Raw genomic sequence first — 13,936 nt, forward strand, 5'->3', positions numbered from 1 at the left:
GTACAAGAGAAGCTTCTTTGGTTTCAAAAATTCAAAGAATAGTGGGTGAAGTTCAGGGACAGAAATATCAGCTTCTTTCATGTTCAGACTCTTGTGCAATGGAAGTTTAGTAAGATTCATGGCCTCTTCCTCAAGGATGGTGTGTGGGAGATAGACCTAGAAGTTCTTATTCAGAAAGCTGAATCCTTCTATAAGAGTTTATTTTGTCAGTCGGAAAATGTTGCTTTAGGGTGTCTAGAGGATGTTCCACTCTCTTTGTTGAATGAGGAAGCTTGTCGTAATCTTATTGCGGCTGTTATTATGGAGGAAGTTAAATTAGCTATTTTTAGCATGAATTCCTTTAAGGCCCCAAGTCCAAATGGATTGCAAGCTTTCTTCTTCAAGGACTACTGGAGAATTATTGGTTCTGATGTTTGAAAAATGGTTAGAGAAGCTTTCTCTAGGAGTGCTATTGATCCAAAGATGATGGAGACTTTTCTAGTTCTTATCCCCAAGGTGGAATCACTAGTATTTATGAAGGATTTCAGATCTATTAGTCTCTATAACGTGATTTACAAGGTAATTACAAAAGTTTTTGTCAATAGACTCTGCCCTCATCTCATAGATATTGTTGGTCCTCTTTAAGGGGGGTTTATTCCAGGAAGGAGAGCACTTGACAACATTATTATTGTGCAATAAGTTCTTCATTTCATGAAGAAGACTATGTCTAAAAAAGGCACCCTAGCTTTTAAGATTGATTTGGAAAAATCTTATGACGGAGTTGATTGGAGGTTTCTGAGGTAGACCCTTGTAAAATTTGGTTTCCCTACTCCTACATTCAATCTGATTATGAGTTATGTCACTTCGTCCTCATTGTTTATTCTTTGGAATGGTGATAGACTGAATAGCTTCACTCCTAGCCATGGGCTTCGGCAAAAAGATCCTGTGTCGCCATATCTTTTTGTGTTGTGTATGGAGAGGTTATCCTGCCTGATTAATCATCAAGTTGATATGGGACGGTGAAAGTCGGTGGCTATTTCTCGAGGGGGTCCAAGAATATCCATTTAATATTTGCCAATGATTTGCTTTTCTTTTGTAAAGCAGAGAAAAGCCAAGTTCAAAATGTGATGAAAACATTGGAGAGTTTTTGTAAAGCTTCTGGGATGAAGATTAATATGGATAAGTCTAAAGCTATGTGTTCCCGGAATGTGTTCGCGACAAGAAAGGAGATCTTTATTGGGGTGTCCATCATCAGATTCATCCAGAATTTGGGTAAATATCTCGGGGTTAATCTTACTCACTCTAGGGTGATCAGAGCATCTTTCAATGGGATTTTGGACAAGATCCGAGGGAGGCTAGTCAGCTAGAAAGGGAGGTTACTCAATAGGGCGGGAAGATTGTGTCTGATCGATTCAGTAGTGGCTGCTATTCTTACTTACCACATGCAACTCTCTCTCTCTTTTCCAAAGGAACAACAAATTTGATAGCATTAATGATGAAGAACTTTTTATGAAAAGGTTAAGCTAATGGTCGAGGGATGAATCTTGTTAGTTGGAAGGTGTTGGTCATCCCAAAAAAGTTTGGAGACTTGGGGATTAGAGACCCATTTTGTGCTAATGTTGCGCTTCTTGAAAAGTTAGTTTGGCAATTCTTTCATCAACCTCATAAAAGTTTGGGTTCAATTGTTGGCGGATAAATATCGACCATCTTTGGTTGACAGTATGACTTGTTCTCAAGGAGAGGGTTCTTATGTTTGGCGGAGTCTATGTAAAATTTGGGATATTTTGCAGGATGGTTTTGTTTGGTGCATTGGGGATTTGAACCATAACTTTTGGTTTTCTAAATAGAAGAAAGAGGGGCGGCTTTGTAATGAGATGAATTATGTTCATATTTCTAATTTCGATCTCAGGATTTTTTATCTCTAGTCGGCTGGAGAGTGGCACCTGGAGCATATCTTTTCTCCTCTCGACCGATTTTTGTATGACAATATTCTCTCTTACAACCCAAATGTACAAGCAGGTTCAGTGGTTGGATGATTTTGGTCCGGGAGAGCGTCAAAGGTTTATGATTCTCGAAATGGCTATTTTTGATTTTGCAAGCGGATGTTTTGTTGGGAGGAGCAAGAGAATTGACTTTGGCGTTAGTTTGATCCAGAAAAGATCAAACTTTTGGCTTGGCTTTGTCTTGAGAGGCACTACCCACTGTTGTTTTTCATTTCAAGATAGGCATGTCGCCCTCAGATAATTGCCCTAGTTGTTTAGGTTGCCCGAAAACAGTTTCTCATTGTATTTGGGATTGCCCGAAAGCTCAGTTAGTTTGACAGATTTTGGAGATTTTCAGTCATCATCTGGATTTAAAGAATTGGTTCTTCTCATTGTATTCAGAATTGTCCGAAGGCTCAACTAATTTGGCAGATTTTAGAGATTTCTAGTTATCCTCTATATTTGAAGAACTAGTTTTTATTCCATAACAAATAGCATCCTTTTAGATTTTTCTCTGGACTTTGGTGGATTTGACGTTCAAGGAATAATGAGATTTTTAATTAGCAAGAGCCTTGGCTTCCGTACAAAGTGGTCAGTATGGTTTTAGCTTTGAAAAAAAAACTCCGAAATGTTTTTGAATTGCAACAAATATCTATTCCTTATTCAATTAGTGGTTCATAGACTCCTCTATCAATGGGTACTTTTAAACTCAATTGTGATGCTAGTTATTTAGGTACTGGTGATTGGATTCTTTTTTCTTGTGTTAGCAGAGACTGGAATGGAAGTTGGCAAAAAGATTGTTTGGGAACAATTGTGAGCAATAATATTCTGTATGGAGAGTTGTTTGCTATTTGGAAAGGATATCTTCTATCCTGGGACTTGGGACAAAGAGATGTGATTTGCGAAATAGATTGTGTGGAGGTTTTCAATCTTATTAACAATTTCCAAGATAATTCGGAGTTTGCAGATTCTTTGGTGCTTAAAATCAAAGATATCATGACTTAGAAATGACGTACTGATCTTCGCTTGATCTTGAGAGAGAGGCAAACACAGTGACGGATATCATGACAAATACAATTTTAAGGTCTTATTCTCAACACGTGGAGCTTCCGGTATCTCAGAAGGAGTTTGAAAGTAGTATCTTAGATAGCGTTTGTTTTAAGGTACTGGGACTCAATATTATATTTGTTGGCCCCGAAACTAGTACTAAAATTTCAGTCTCTGTCTCCAAAATTTTAGTATTTCAGTACCTCCAATAAGTGGAGACACAAGGGATTGAAATTTTTAAGAACGAAAACTAAAACTTTAATAACATTTTATATCTAAAATATTCCCATTTCAATTAATTAATTCCAACTTTATCTTTTTGTGCAAATTAAATTAGTGTTTCATTCTTATTTCAGTTTTGTCTTTTACATTTTACTAAACACAATAGTGAGACTTATTTTAATTTTTGCCTTTCAATCTCTGTCTCTCAGTTTCAATCTCTCAATCTTTATCTCTTTTCCAAACATTACTTTAGGACTTTATTTTTCTTTTTCTTTCTATTGTGGTTTTTTTAAGTCGTGAAAAAAAATAATCATAAATTGTATAATGTTTCGAATTTTAAAATTCAAAAACATAATATAAAATTACAATATATATAATATAAATCATTACTTAAGTCATATAAACTCTTAAGAGGTGAAGATAATTCACGACAAAAATATAAAATATAATAATAATAAAAAAACATTCTAACACTAAAGTCCATTTGTGAAGTTTTAAAAGTAATTTTTTGAGCTTCTGACTTATGAAAAGTATTAGTATTAATGTCTGGTACAATTTTTAAAATCAAAACATAGGTTTTTAAAAAGCTATTTAAGAGCTTATAGAAAAGTTAAAAAAATGACTTATCTCATAATAATACTACTTTTTATTACATTTCTATAAAATAAGTACTTTTAAAACTAAAAATTTAAACACAAAATAATTTATTTATAAATTATTTTTAATATAATTATTTATTATTTAAACTATTTTTTTAAAAATAATTTAATTAAACTATTTATCCAAACTTATCCAAACTTATCCAAAATATAAAGAGAACTCACCATTTCGATGCTTGAATTTTTTCCGTGGGCCTTTTAGAGCCCAACAAAAACATCGCAATACACAACAGTGATTGTGAAACACCCTCCCCACTTGACCAAAAAAAAAAAAAACACCCTCCCCTGACTTCAAAGATAATCGTGCTCTTCTTCTTTCTTCCTTGACGACGCCATAGACACCAAGAAGATACCTTGTGGTTCCTTGCTTCTTGCAATTTCTTTGCTTGCTTTCCCTGCTGGTCAAAGAACGCCCACGCGGAACCCTCTTCATTTGCTTTCCGCCACCAGCCGCCAGGGCCTTGTGCTTGAGCAGCGACATTGTGCATGAGCGCAGCCTGAATCGTTGTCCAAGCTACGATTCACAATTTGGACTTGACACGTACGATTCTGACATTGAATCGAACATTTTGAGGCATGTGTGATTCAAGCCAACGATTTGAATCAAAGACGCCCGGACTCGTATCGACTCGCATGATTTACGATTCGGAATCGCAGATTCGACTACCTTGTGACGAACGACAATAGCTGTGGTGACGTTTTGGGCTTTCACCTGCTCTCTTGCCTGCCACCCCAACTGAATCTGCGATCCAATCACCTCGCCTATGGCCGTCGACGACAGGTGGTGCGTCGTCACCGGAGGTCGCGGCTTCGCCGCCCGCCACCTGGTGGAAATGTTGATCCAAGACAACACCTACTTCGTTCGCATCGCGGATCTCGGAGCCACTATCGAACTCGAACCGTCCGAACAACTCGGGACTCTAAGCCAAGCCTTGAGCTCTGGTCGCGCCCAATACGTCTCTCTCGATCTTCGTGATAAGGAACACGTCCTCAAAGGTTACCCTTCCTAACTACTTCAATGTCGTTTATCAAAACGTATGGTGTTTAACGGTGTCGTTGCTCGTTGCAGCATTGGAAGGTTGTGAGGTTGTTTTCCACATGGCTGCTCCAAACTCATCCATTAACAACTATCAGCTTCATCATTCTGTCAATGTCCAAGGTAAAATGCTCAATCTTATGTTCGCTTTTTCTTCATGGAATGCCAACTGTTTGATGGAACGTTTGAAAGGAAAGTAACTGACATTGAGATTTTTGTTTTGCAAGGAACACAGAATGTCATTGATGCTTGTGTTCAACTTAGAGTGAAGCGGCTTGTTTACACCAGCTCATCCAGTGTTGTATTTGACGGCGTTCATGGAATTCATAATGGAAAGGAATCAATGCCCTATCCACCTAAGGTACCTGCCATAACTACTCTCGATGATGCTTGTAACATGAGATAATGCATACATTTTGTATATTGGCTTGGTGGATGGTTCATTTTATATTATATTTTTCGGGATTTGAAATGTTTCTCAATCTTGTAAACCTGTTATTTATGTAATTGGCGCGTTCCTAAACTAGTTTTGCACTGCTTTCAGCATAATGATCATTATTCTGCTACCAAAGCTCAGGGTGAGGCATTGGTTTTGAAGGCTAATGGAACTAGTGGGATCCTGACCTGCTCGCTACGTCCTAGTAGCATTTTCGGGCCTGGTGATAGACTGATGGTGCCTTCGTCAGTTGATGCTGCCAAGGCAGGGAAAACTAAGGTAAATATTGCTGTACCTTCTAATTCTGTGGATATGGTTTTCTGTATGTAACTTTGTTTCTGGCATCATCATTGTACTTCGTGTTCATGTAGCAATTTGAGTATGGGCTATAGAATACATTTTTGTAGTTTTTGCATGATTTAGGCAGCCTTAATGTTTATTCGATCCGTTCTCTGCTCTTATATCCTATCCCCTTTGGGCTGAGCAGAATGAGAAGAGTTAGCAATTAGTTTGACTTTACTGCTTTGTAGAACCTTGTAGCTGATGCTATGGCATACTCAGTCATACTTCCTGACTCTTAATGTGAGTTTCTGCTGAAGGCTATGCTTTGCACTGCATTTGTAGTGAGTGCCCTAGTAAATTTTTGTACTCTCCTTCAATAGCTAATTAATCTGGACAATTAATCTTGAGTGGGACATAGCTTGATGATTCAAATTATCCATGAATTGAAAGAAATTGGCTTGTTGCAAATAATAGAAAACCTTTGTGCTTCCAGAAATAAAGAGGGATTTGGACAGAGCAATATGCACATGTAACTTATTACCAGAAAATTTCTTAAAGTCTTTTAATTCTTTAATTATAATTCTCTCTTGAACAGTTCATTATTGGTGATGGCAATAACATGTATGATTTCACTTATGTTGGAAATGTGGCTCATTCCCATTTATGTGCTGACCGAGCTCTAGCTTCAGAAGGGGAAGTTTCAAAAAAAGCTGCAGGAGAGGTACCTTTGAAAGATTCTCTCATTACATTTTTATAAATATTTGTTTAATTATGTAAATGAAGATTAAACATGGACATCTTAGAAGGCGGTGATGATGATCCTGCTCTATTGTCATGGGTTGTTAGTTATTCACAGGTGTACATTCTTTAGAAACCACAGTTGCTAACATGATGATGAGTTGATGATACATTTAAAGGTAGAATTTCTTCTTTTGGGTGAATGACAAGACCTAGAAAATATATGTTTCAGCAAAGACATTATGTTTGACGTAGTTAGTTTGTTAGATTCTAATTTAAACAAATTATTCATTTCATGAAAGATTCATTAGGCATTTGCATACTGAAGGAGGGGGTGGGGAAGGAACTTGGTTATTAGCATGATAAGGTAGGAAATTAGCAGTTTCTGTAGTGTTTTCATGCTGAAGTTTTTTCCCCCTCTGTTTCCTGTAGGCATATTTCATAACAAATATGGAACCTATAAAATTTTGGGAATTCATGTCACTTATTCTAGAAGGTCTTGGATATGAAAGGTATACTGTGAGTCATTTGATATTTCTTACTCTCATTCTGCTTATGCTATTTATTTTATTTATTTATTTTTGATTAATTGAATGTAAGATCTCATTTTTTTTATTGTGACCCTCCGGATGTAAAAGCAAAGTTTCTCAATTCATGTGAATTTAGCATGAAAATTAGCATTGGTCCATTATTTGCAAAAGATACAAATTGGAAAATACTAGAAATATTTACTATCACACTGGAGACTTGTAGTTAAATCCTAATCAAATACTTAAGCTAAAATACGAAAGATATACAACAAAAAAACCTTATTCCACTTGGTAGGGTTGATTATATGAATCAAATAATATCATCGTGTCTTATCATGTATCATGTTTGCGGTGAGATAGTTCATACAGAGATCTTGCTTGACCACTTTATGTAGAGTCCTTTTAGGTCATCGCCTACCCCTAACAACTAGTTTATCTGCTATCTGATCCTCCATTCTCACTAGATGCTCTACTGGTCTTCTCTTCACATGTCCAAACCACCTAAAATGAGATTGCACAATCTTTTCAACAATGGGAGCTACTCCAATTTTTTCTCTCATTTCCTGGTTACTTATTATGTCCATATGCATATGACTGCTCTCCATCGAAGCATACTCCTTTGGGTCACATTGAATTTAAGTTCATGTTCATCTTTTGCCGGTCAACACTCTGTTCATACAACATAATTGGTCTAAAGGCAGTGCGATAAAATGTACCCTTAAGTTTTAGATGTACTTTTTTTGTCGCATATAAAAATTGAAGCACTCTGCCATTTTGACTAACTTCCTTGAATCCTATAATTTACATCATCATCTATTTCTCCATTGTCATGAATAATACCACCAAGATACTAAAATCTCATGGTATAATATCTTTTCCGATTTTCATTTTTGTGCAAGTTTTTCCCCTTCCGCTGCTAAACTTGCATTCTATATACTCCATCTTAGTGTGACTTATGCGCAAACCATGTACTTTCTCTCCAAGTCCAACTTCTCATTCAAATCTTCTTGCTATTCTCCCAAAGACGATGTCATCCGTGAAAAGTGTGCTCCATGGTACAATTTCTTGAATATGCATGGTAAGCACTTCCAACACAAGTGTGAAAAGATAAGGGCTTAGAGATGACTCTTGGTGTAATCATACACCAATAGAAAATTATTCTGTTACACCATATTGGGTTTCACACTAGTTGTAACCCCATTGTATATGTCCTTAATTACATGAATATATGTAATACTTACTTTCTTCCTCTCCAAATATGTCCTTAATTACATGAATATATGTAATACTTACTTTGTTCCTCTCCAAAACCTTCCAAAGGTATCCTATCACATGCTTTTTCAAGTTAATAAAAACCATGTGTAGATTCTTTTGTTACTTCAGGGCCTCTCCATCATTCTCCATTTCTCCTTAACAACTATATAGACTTTATGGTATATCTTACTGGGATAAAGACCAAACTCTAAACTCCGAAACCTGAGTCTCTTGTTTCAACCTTTATCCTATCACCCTTTCCCACAGCTGCATTGTTGGCTCATGCGCTTGATCCTTCTATAGTTTTCACAACTTTGTATATTTCCCTGATTCTTGTAGATAAGGACTAAAATGTTCTTCCTCCATTTGTTTGACATCTCTTAGACCTTAAAATATCATTAAAGACTTTAGTTAACCAACAGATGCTTTTTCTTCCTAAACCTTTCTAAACTTCAATAGGGATATTAACCAGGCTCCACTACTCTACCATTCTTCATCCCTTTTAGAGTCTCCTTAATTTCAAAATCTCGAACTTTTTGATAGTAAGTGAAGTTTTGGTCCTCCTCCCTTGTTTGTAACCGGAGCATGAAAGAGTCTTATGTCCATCATTAAATAACTTGTGAAAGTAACTCTTCCATCTGTTGTTGATGTTTTCGTTTGTGGCCAAAACTTAACCATTATTGTCTTTAATGCACTTAACTTGATTCAAATTTATATTTTCTTTCTTGACCCTTCACTATGTTGTAAATGCATCTTTCCCCTTTTTACATACCCAAAGACTGATAAAACTCTAATAAACTCTTGTTCTTGCTTCACTTACTGCCATTTTGTCTCCTTAACCATCTTATACTTATTCCAATTTTCACATTGCGGCATAAAAACCATACTTTAAAAGCATTCCCTCTTCATGTTTACCTTCTCTTGCACACTTGTCGCCCACCATGATTCTTTATCTCTAGCTCCATTACCTCTAGTCTTTGTTTGTTACCTTTCATCTGCTACCTCCTAGTCCTTGGGTTCCTCTTTTGTCTACTTCTCCACACCTTTCGCTAAACACAAAAATCCATAATAAGTACCCTATGTTAGGTAGTCAAACTCTCTTGTGGGATAATTTTGGTCGGATTTTTTTAACACCCGATGTGCTGTTCATCCTACATGACCTCTACCCTGTTTATAATACAACCATTCTGGCAAACCATCAGCTTGTCACTAAAATTTTGTGACACCAAATGCTCAAACAAAAACTTACATGTTATTTGTTGTTCAATAATGTGGAAGGTGCAACCCTATGCTGAGCATAGGTCTGAAGTTGCTATCAAATAAGGATATGGGATTATCGGAAATTTTCATCTTATCGTAGCTGTTATTTGGTATCCTTTCAATTTTTAATTATAATCAGATAAAATTCCTTTCTGCTACCTCTCTTTTTGTGGGATTGTTCACTGCTGCTCTGGTTTTTCTTTTATATGTTAATGAGAATGTTGGTTTCTACTTTTCTATCATTATTAATAAATAATAATTTCTATGTTTCTATATCTCTTATAGTTAAATTGAAAAGAAATATGGGATATAGTTTTGTTTATCCCACCAAAAAACTGTAATATCAATTCCTTTTATTTGTTAGCTGAGTTCATTTAGTTTGCAGGCCAAGAATAAAGATCCCTGCCTTTGTTCTCATGCCAATTGCACTATTGGTGGAGTATACATATAAGCTGCTAGGTCCATATGGTATGAAGGTGCCTCAGTTAACACCTTCAAGAGTAAGACTCCTATCTTGCAACAGAACTTTTGATTGCTCAAAAGCAAAGGAGCGCCTTGGATATGAACCCATTGTAACGCTAAAGGTTTTGTGATATTTCTTATTTTATTATGCATTGATTTTTTGGTTTATTAGCCGACCCCACTTAGTGGGATAAGGCTTTGTTGTTGTTGTTGTTGTTGATTTTTTGGTTTATTGTTTTGTAGAACTTTTGTGTAGTTTCTAAGTTTATGGATATCCTTTGTGATCTATATTCCTTGCAATCTTGGCACATTGATAAAATAAAACAATGTTCAATTCTGGAATTCCACTCATAATTGATAATATTGAGTTAATATCATTATCTTGAAGTCAACTATTGGATTTGACTTGTAAAATATATGGTTTTTAATTTTATTCACAAAGGTTCATATTTTTATGGCGGTGAGTGTAGATGCTAGTCCTAGTTGTTGCCTGGTGTTTCGTTTCTAATGTGATTGCAATTTTTTTTTTCCCTACAGGAGGGTTTGCGTAGGACAATTGATTCATTTTCACACTTGAGGGCTGAAAATCAACTCAAGCCCAAAAGAGAAGGTCCCTCGAAAGCTTCAGTATATCTTGGGAGTGGAAGAGGTATGAATAATCAACTATAATCCATTTAACTTATTTGATTAGAAACTCTGGATATGCTGATTTGTTTAATGCTGTTTTAGGTTTGTTGTAAAAGAAATCTGAAAGGCATATATTCATTTTCAAAGACAAATCAACTTGGGAATCATGATTACTAATGTGCCATTTAGCCTCAAACCCGTGGGCCACTCTTCATAAAATACTATCTATTCTATATAGGTCTATGTTGAAGCATTGCATTTTACCTTTGTAATTTCTTATTGATGTGAAAGTGCAAAGAACAAGTGTTGGAACTTAGAAGTTCCGACTTAGAGTTGGTATTCTAATTCAATCCATTATCATAATCTATTAATGGTAATGGTTTCATATCGCTTTACCTAATATACAAACACAACACTGTTACCGTTTGGTGCTGGGAGTGATTTTACAATTTACCTTTATCTATCTATTGGTTATAACTTGTAACTGATGTACTTATTTGCAGTTGCTGACACATTGCTTTGGAAGGATAGAAAGCGAACGATCACCACATTGTTAGTCTTGATTGCAATATACTTAAGCTTCATTGAACCCGGGAATACTTTCATTACTGCTCTTTCAAAGCTTCTGTTGTTCGTATCGATCTTTTTATTCATTCATGGGATTCTACCGGCAAAAGTGTACGTACACTATTTACTGTTCAATGTTTAGTTGTCAATTACATGATGATACTGATTTGTGTTAGCTCACCCAGTAATGAATGATATATATAATTTGTAACCATGAAGATGATCTAGCTGTTTTGAAGCTTTGTAGTCCAGTTTCCGATGTGAAGATAAATGCTAACTATCTCTTGTACTCTATGCATATGAAGATTGGGGTACACTGTTCAGAAAATGCCCAAATCCTGGTTTCACTTATCAGAAGACATGTCACATCAACTTGCCGTCTCTGTGGTATCAGTATGGAATATTCCTATGAATGTTTTGAAATCCCTTGCACAAGGGAACGAGTGGATGCTATTCTTTAAGGTACCTAAACTGCATTGCATTTTCCCCTTTGCCATTGCTTGCTGCTGCAATGCCTATGGAATATATAAGATGCATTTAGTGATCTACAACTTAAGTTGTGAAATTTGCTGAAAAAGTGAAAGCCTTAATTTTGGAACTGTCATTTCAAAATTTCATGTATGTTAGATTTTGACTATGGGGAGGATTAGAATTAGATATCCAGATTACTTCAATTTACCAAGGATAAAGTTTCTCAAGTATCTAGCACGCTGAAATATCTTTGCCTTGATCAATAGGTTGTTTTCTCTTTGCTCCTTCTTAGCTTCTTTGGTGCATTTTCACTTCAGAACTTATATAAGATAGGTATGCTCTCTCTCTCTCTCACACACACACATTTTGCACTTGTATGTACTATTTGCCTGCACAAAAAATTATACTGCTAGATTTGCCTCCACTTAATTAAATGATTGAATCTATTCATACTACATGTTTCACACTTGTATTTGTTTATTATGAGTGAACTAACTATTCATAGGCAATTCTAAATTGCTGCCATACCCATACCGGGTAATTACCTACTAGTGGTGCTACTTATCAACTAAGTATTACAATAAACAAATACTTCCTAAATATAAATTACTTTTCATAAAACATCAATCTTGCACTTTAAAATATGAGAATCTAAAAATTTGAAGTTTTCAATACTTTTGTAGTGCATATATTAAAGGAAATAAATTTAAGAAGTTTTCTATTCAAAGTAATCTTAACAAGTGCCCTAAGGGCACTAATTAGCAGAACCTTCAAAATATATGTGATTTGCGAGTAAAGTAATAATACTAAGGTGTTTGAATCCGCAGTTCCTTGATGGTAAATTGGTAATGAATAATAATGATAGTTTCTCTTTTCCTTGTCATTTACAGGACTTACCACTGCATTTATTGCTTTCTACATTTATGAAAAGAAGGAGGAAGAAATTGATGACTTATTCATAAAAGCACTTTCTTTTGGATGCAAATTGAAATCTGATGCCATAAGGAAGTTCCTTCCTTCTAAGAAGAGTGAGTGATAGCTTGTAACCCCTAGTTTTTTCTTGGATAAGGGGGATGAGCACTATCTCAAGTTGTGTATGCTGTGGACTGTATAATACTGGGATTTTTTATTTATATTCAATTAACCTATAAAATTTTAGTATTTATTTGTTAAAAATTCTTAAGCTGGTTTGGAATTCAAAATTACAAAGCGTAGCAATTTCTCTACTAGAGACATGATGTAGCATTCTTGGACTAGAAAATGCATAGTTTCTTTGTTTTAATCTGACTGCTTCGACATTTAAATATCTTTAATTTCTTAGGTCGAAGACATTTAAATATCTAAATGATATATTCATCATTTGTGCTAAACCCATGCTTATTATGACTTTGTGAGCAAAATTGTAAAACCATGAGCTGGTAATAGAAAGAGATGTGAGACGCCCTGATATTCAACATATTTCTAATGTCAAAATTGATTCTTAGGTTCTAATATGGGAGATTTAAGTTCTTGTTACCATTTTAACTAATTTGGATTGGTCTAATAGTTAGTTTACTGGTCCACTTAAAGTGTTGGGAGTTTGAATTTTACTTTGTCCACACAACAATTCATTGGTTAGCACAAATTCTTAGGCTATGTTTGGTTAGAAGGAAAGAAATACAGAAGAAAGAAATAGAAAGGAAAGAAAGAAAAGGAAAGAAATTGAGTGGATTTTTATTTTCTTTAGATGTGTTTGGATGAAAGGAAAATAAGAAGGAAAGAAATGGTATAAAAAGACAATTTTACCCTTATATTATAAAATATATTGAAAAAAGTAAAGGGGTAATATTGGAAATAGAGAGAGATTCCATTTTCTCTCCATTGTTGGAGAGAAAGAAAATTGGTGGGTCCCACCAATATTTTTCCATTCATTTTTTTTCCTCTCCCATTTCTCTCCTCAACCAAACAAAGGAAAATAACTATTTTCCTTCCAATTTCTTTCCCTTCCTTTTCTTTCCTCCTATTTTCACCTCAAACAAACACACCATTAAAGTTTCGATTTGGAATGGATTAGTCTTTTTAGTCTGCCCAGTTAGAAAATACTGTGGCATGGAAAAACCAAAAAAGGTTCTTATTATCCATTTAACTCGTGCCTCCTTTATTAAAACAAACTTGAAAAAAAAAACTGTTATATAACATACTTTATATTAAAATTTATTTTATCTAAATTTCATCAAAACTGATAAATTTTTAGTTAACTTTATAAAACAAACTCATGTTTTCTTGATCTAGTGTATAGTCCAATAAATCAAACATAATAAGTATACATGTCTAAAGGTTATAATAATAACAACAAAGTCTTATCCTATTAAGTAAGGTCGGCTATATGAATCTAACAATATCAT

The 13,936-nt window shown here is 35.0% G+C and overlaps 1 protein-coding gene across 2 annotated transcripts; it reads left to right on the forward strand.

Moving 5' to 3' along the window:
* The first annotated feature begins 4,077 nt into the window (after positions 1 to 4,077).
* On the forward strand, positions 4,078 to 12,834 carry LOC112716044 (3beta-hydroxysteroid-dehydrogenase/decarboxylase). 2 transcript variants are annotated; one of them, XM_025767884.3, is made up of 12 exons: positions 4,078 to 4,885; positions 4,959 to 5,048; positions 5,153 to 5,286; positions 5,470 to 5,640; positions 6,239 to 6,364; positions 6,814 to 6,893; positions 9,811 to 10,009; positions 10,425 to 10,536; positions 11,018 to 11,192; positions 11,387 to 11,543; positions 11,819 to 11,885; positions 12,443 to 12,834. In XM_025767884.3, the coding sequence occupies exons 1-12, from the start codon at positions 4,654 to 4,656 to the stop codon at positions 12,586 to 12,588; spliced, it is 1,689 nt and encodes a 562-aa protein (XP_025623669.1). In that variant the 5' UTR covers positions 4,078 to 4,653; the 3' UTR covers positions 12,589 to 12,834. The 2 variants fall into 2 exon arrangements, with proteins under 2 accessions (XP_025623669.1, XP_072061264.1); XM_072205163.1 differs by having other exon boundaries at positions 4,083 to 4,885; positions 5,161 to 5,286.
* Positions 12,835 to 13,936: the final 1,102 nt, after the last annotated feature.

This window comes from Arachis hypogaea, chromosome 10, assembly GCF_003086295.3.
Source record: "Arachis hypogaea cultivar Tifrunner chromosome 10, arahy.Tifrunner.gnm2.J5K5, whole genome shotgun sequence".
NCBI lineage: Eukaryota > Viridiplantae > Streptophyta > Magnoliopsida > Fabales > Fabaceae > Arachis > Arachis hypogaea.

Coding starts and splice junctions, on each gene's coding strand:
- LOC112716044 (XM_025767884.3), top strand. CDS start 4,654: ATGGCCGTCGACGACAGGTGGTGCGTCGTCACCGGAGGTCGCGGCTTC. Junction 4,886..4,958: donor TAAGGAACACGTCCTCAAAG/GTTACCCTTCCT, acceptor TGCTCGTTGCAG/CATTGGAAGGTTGTGAGGTT. Junction 5,049..5,152: donor TCATTCTGTCAATGTCCAAG/GTAAAATGCTCA, acceptor TTGTTTTGCAAG/GAACACAGAATGTCATTGAT.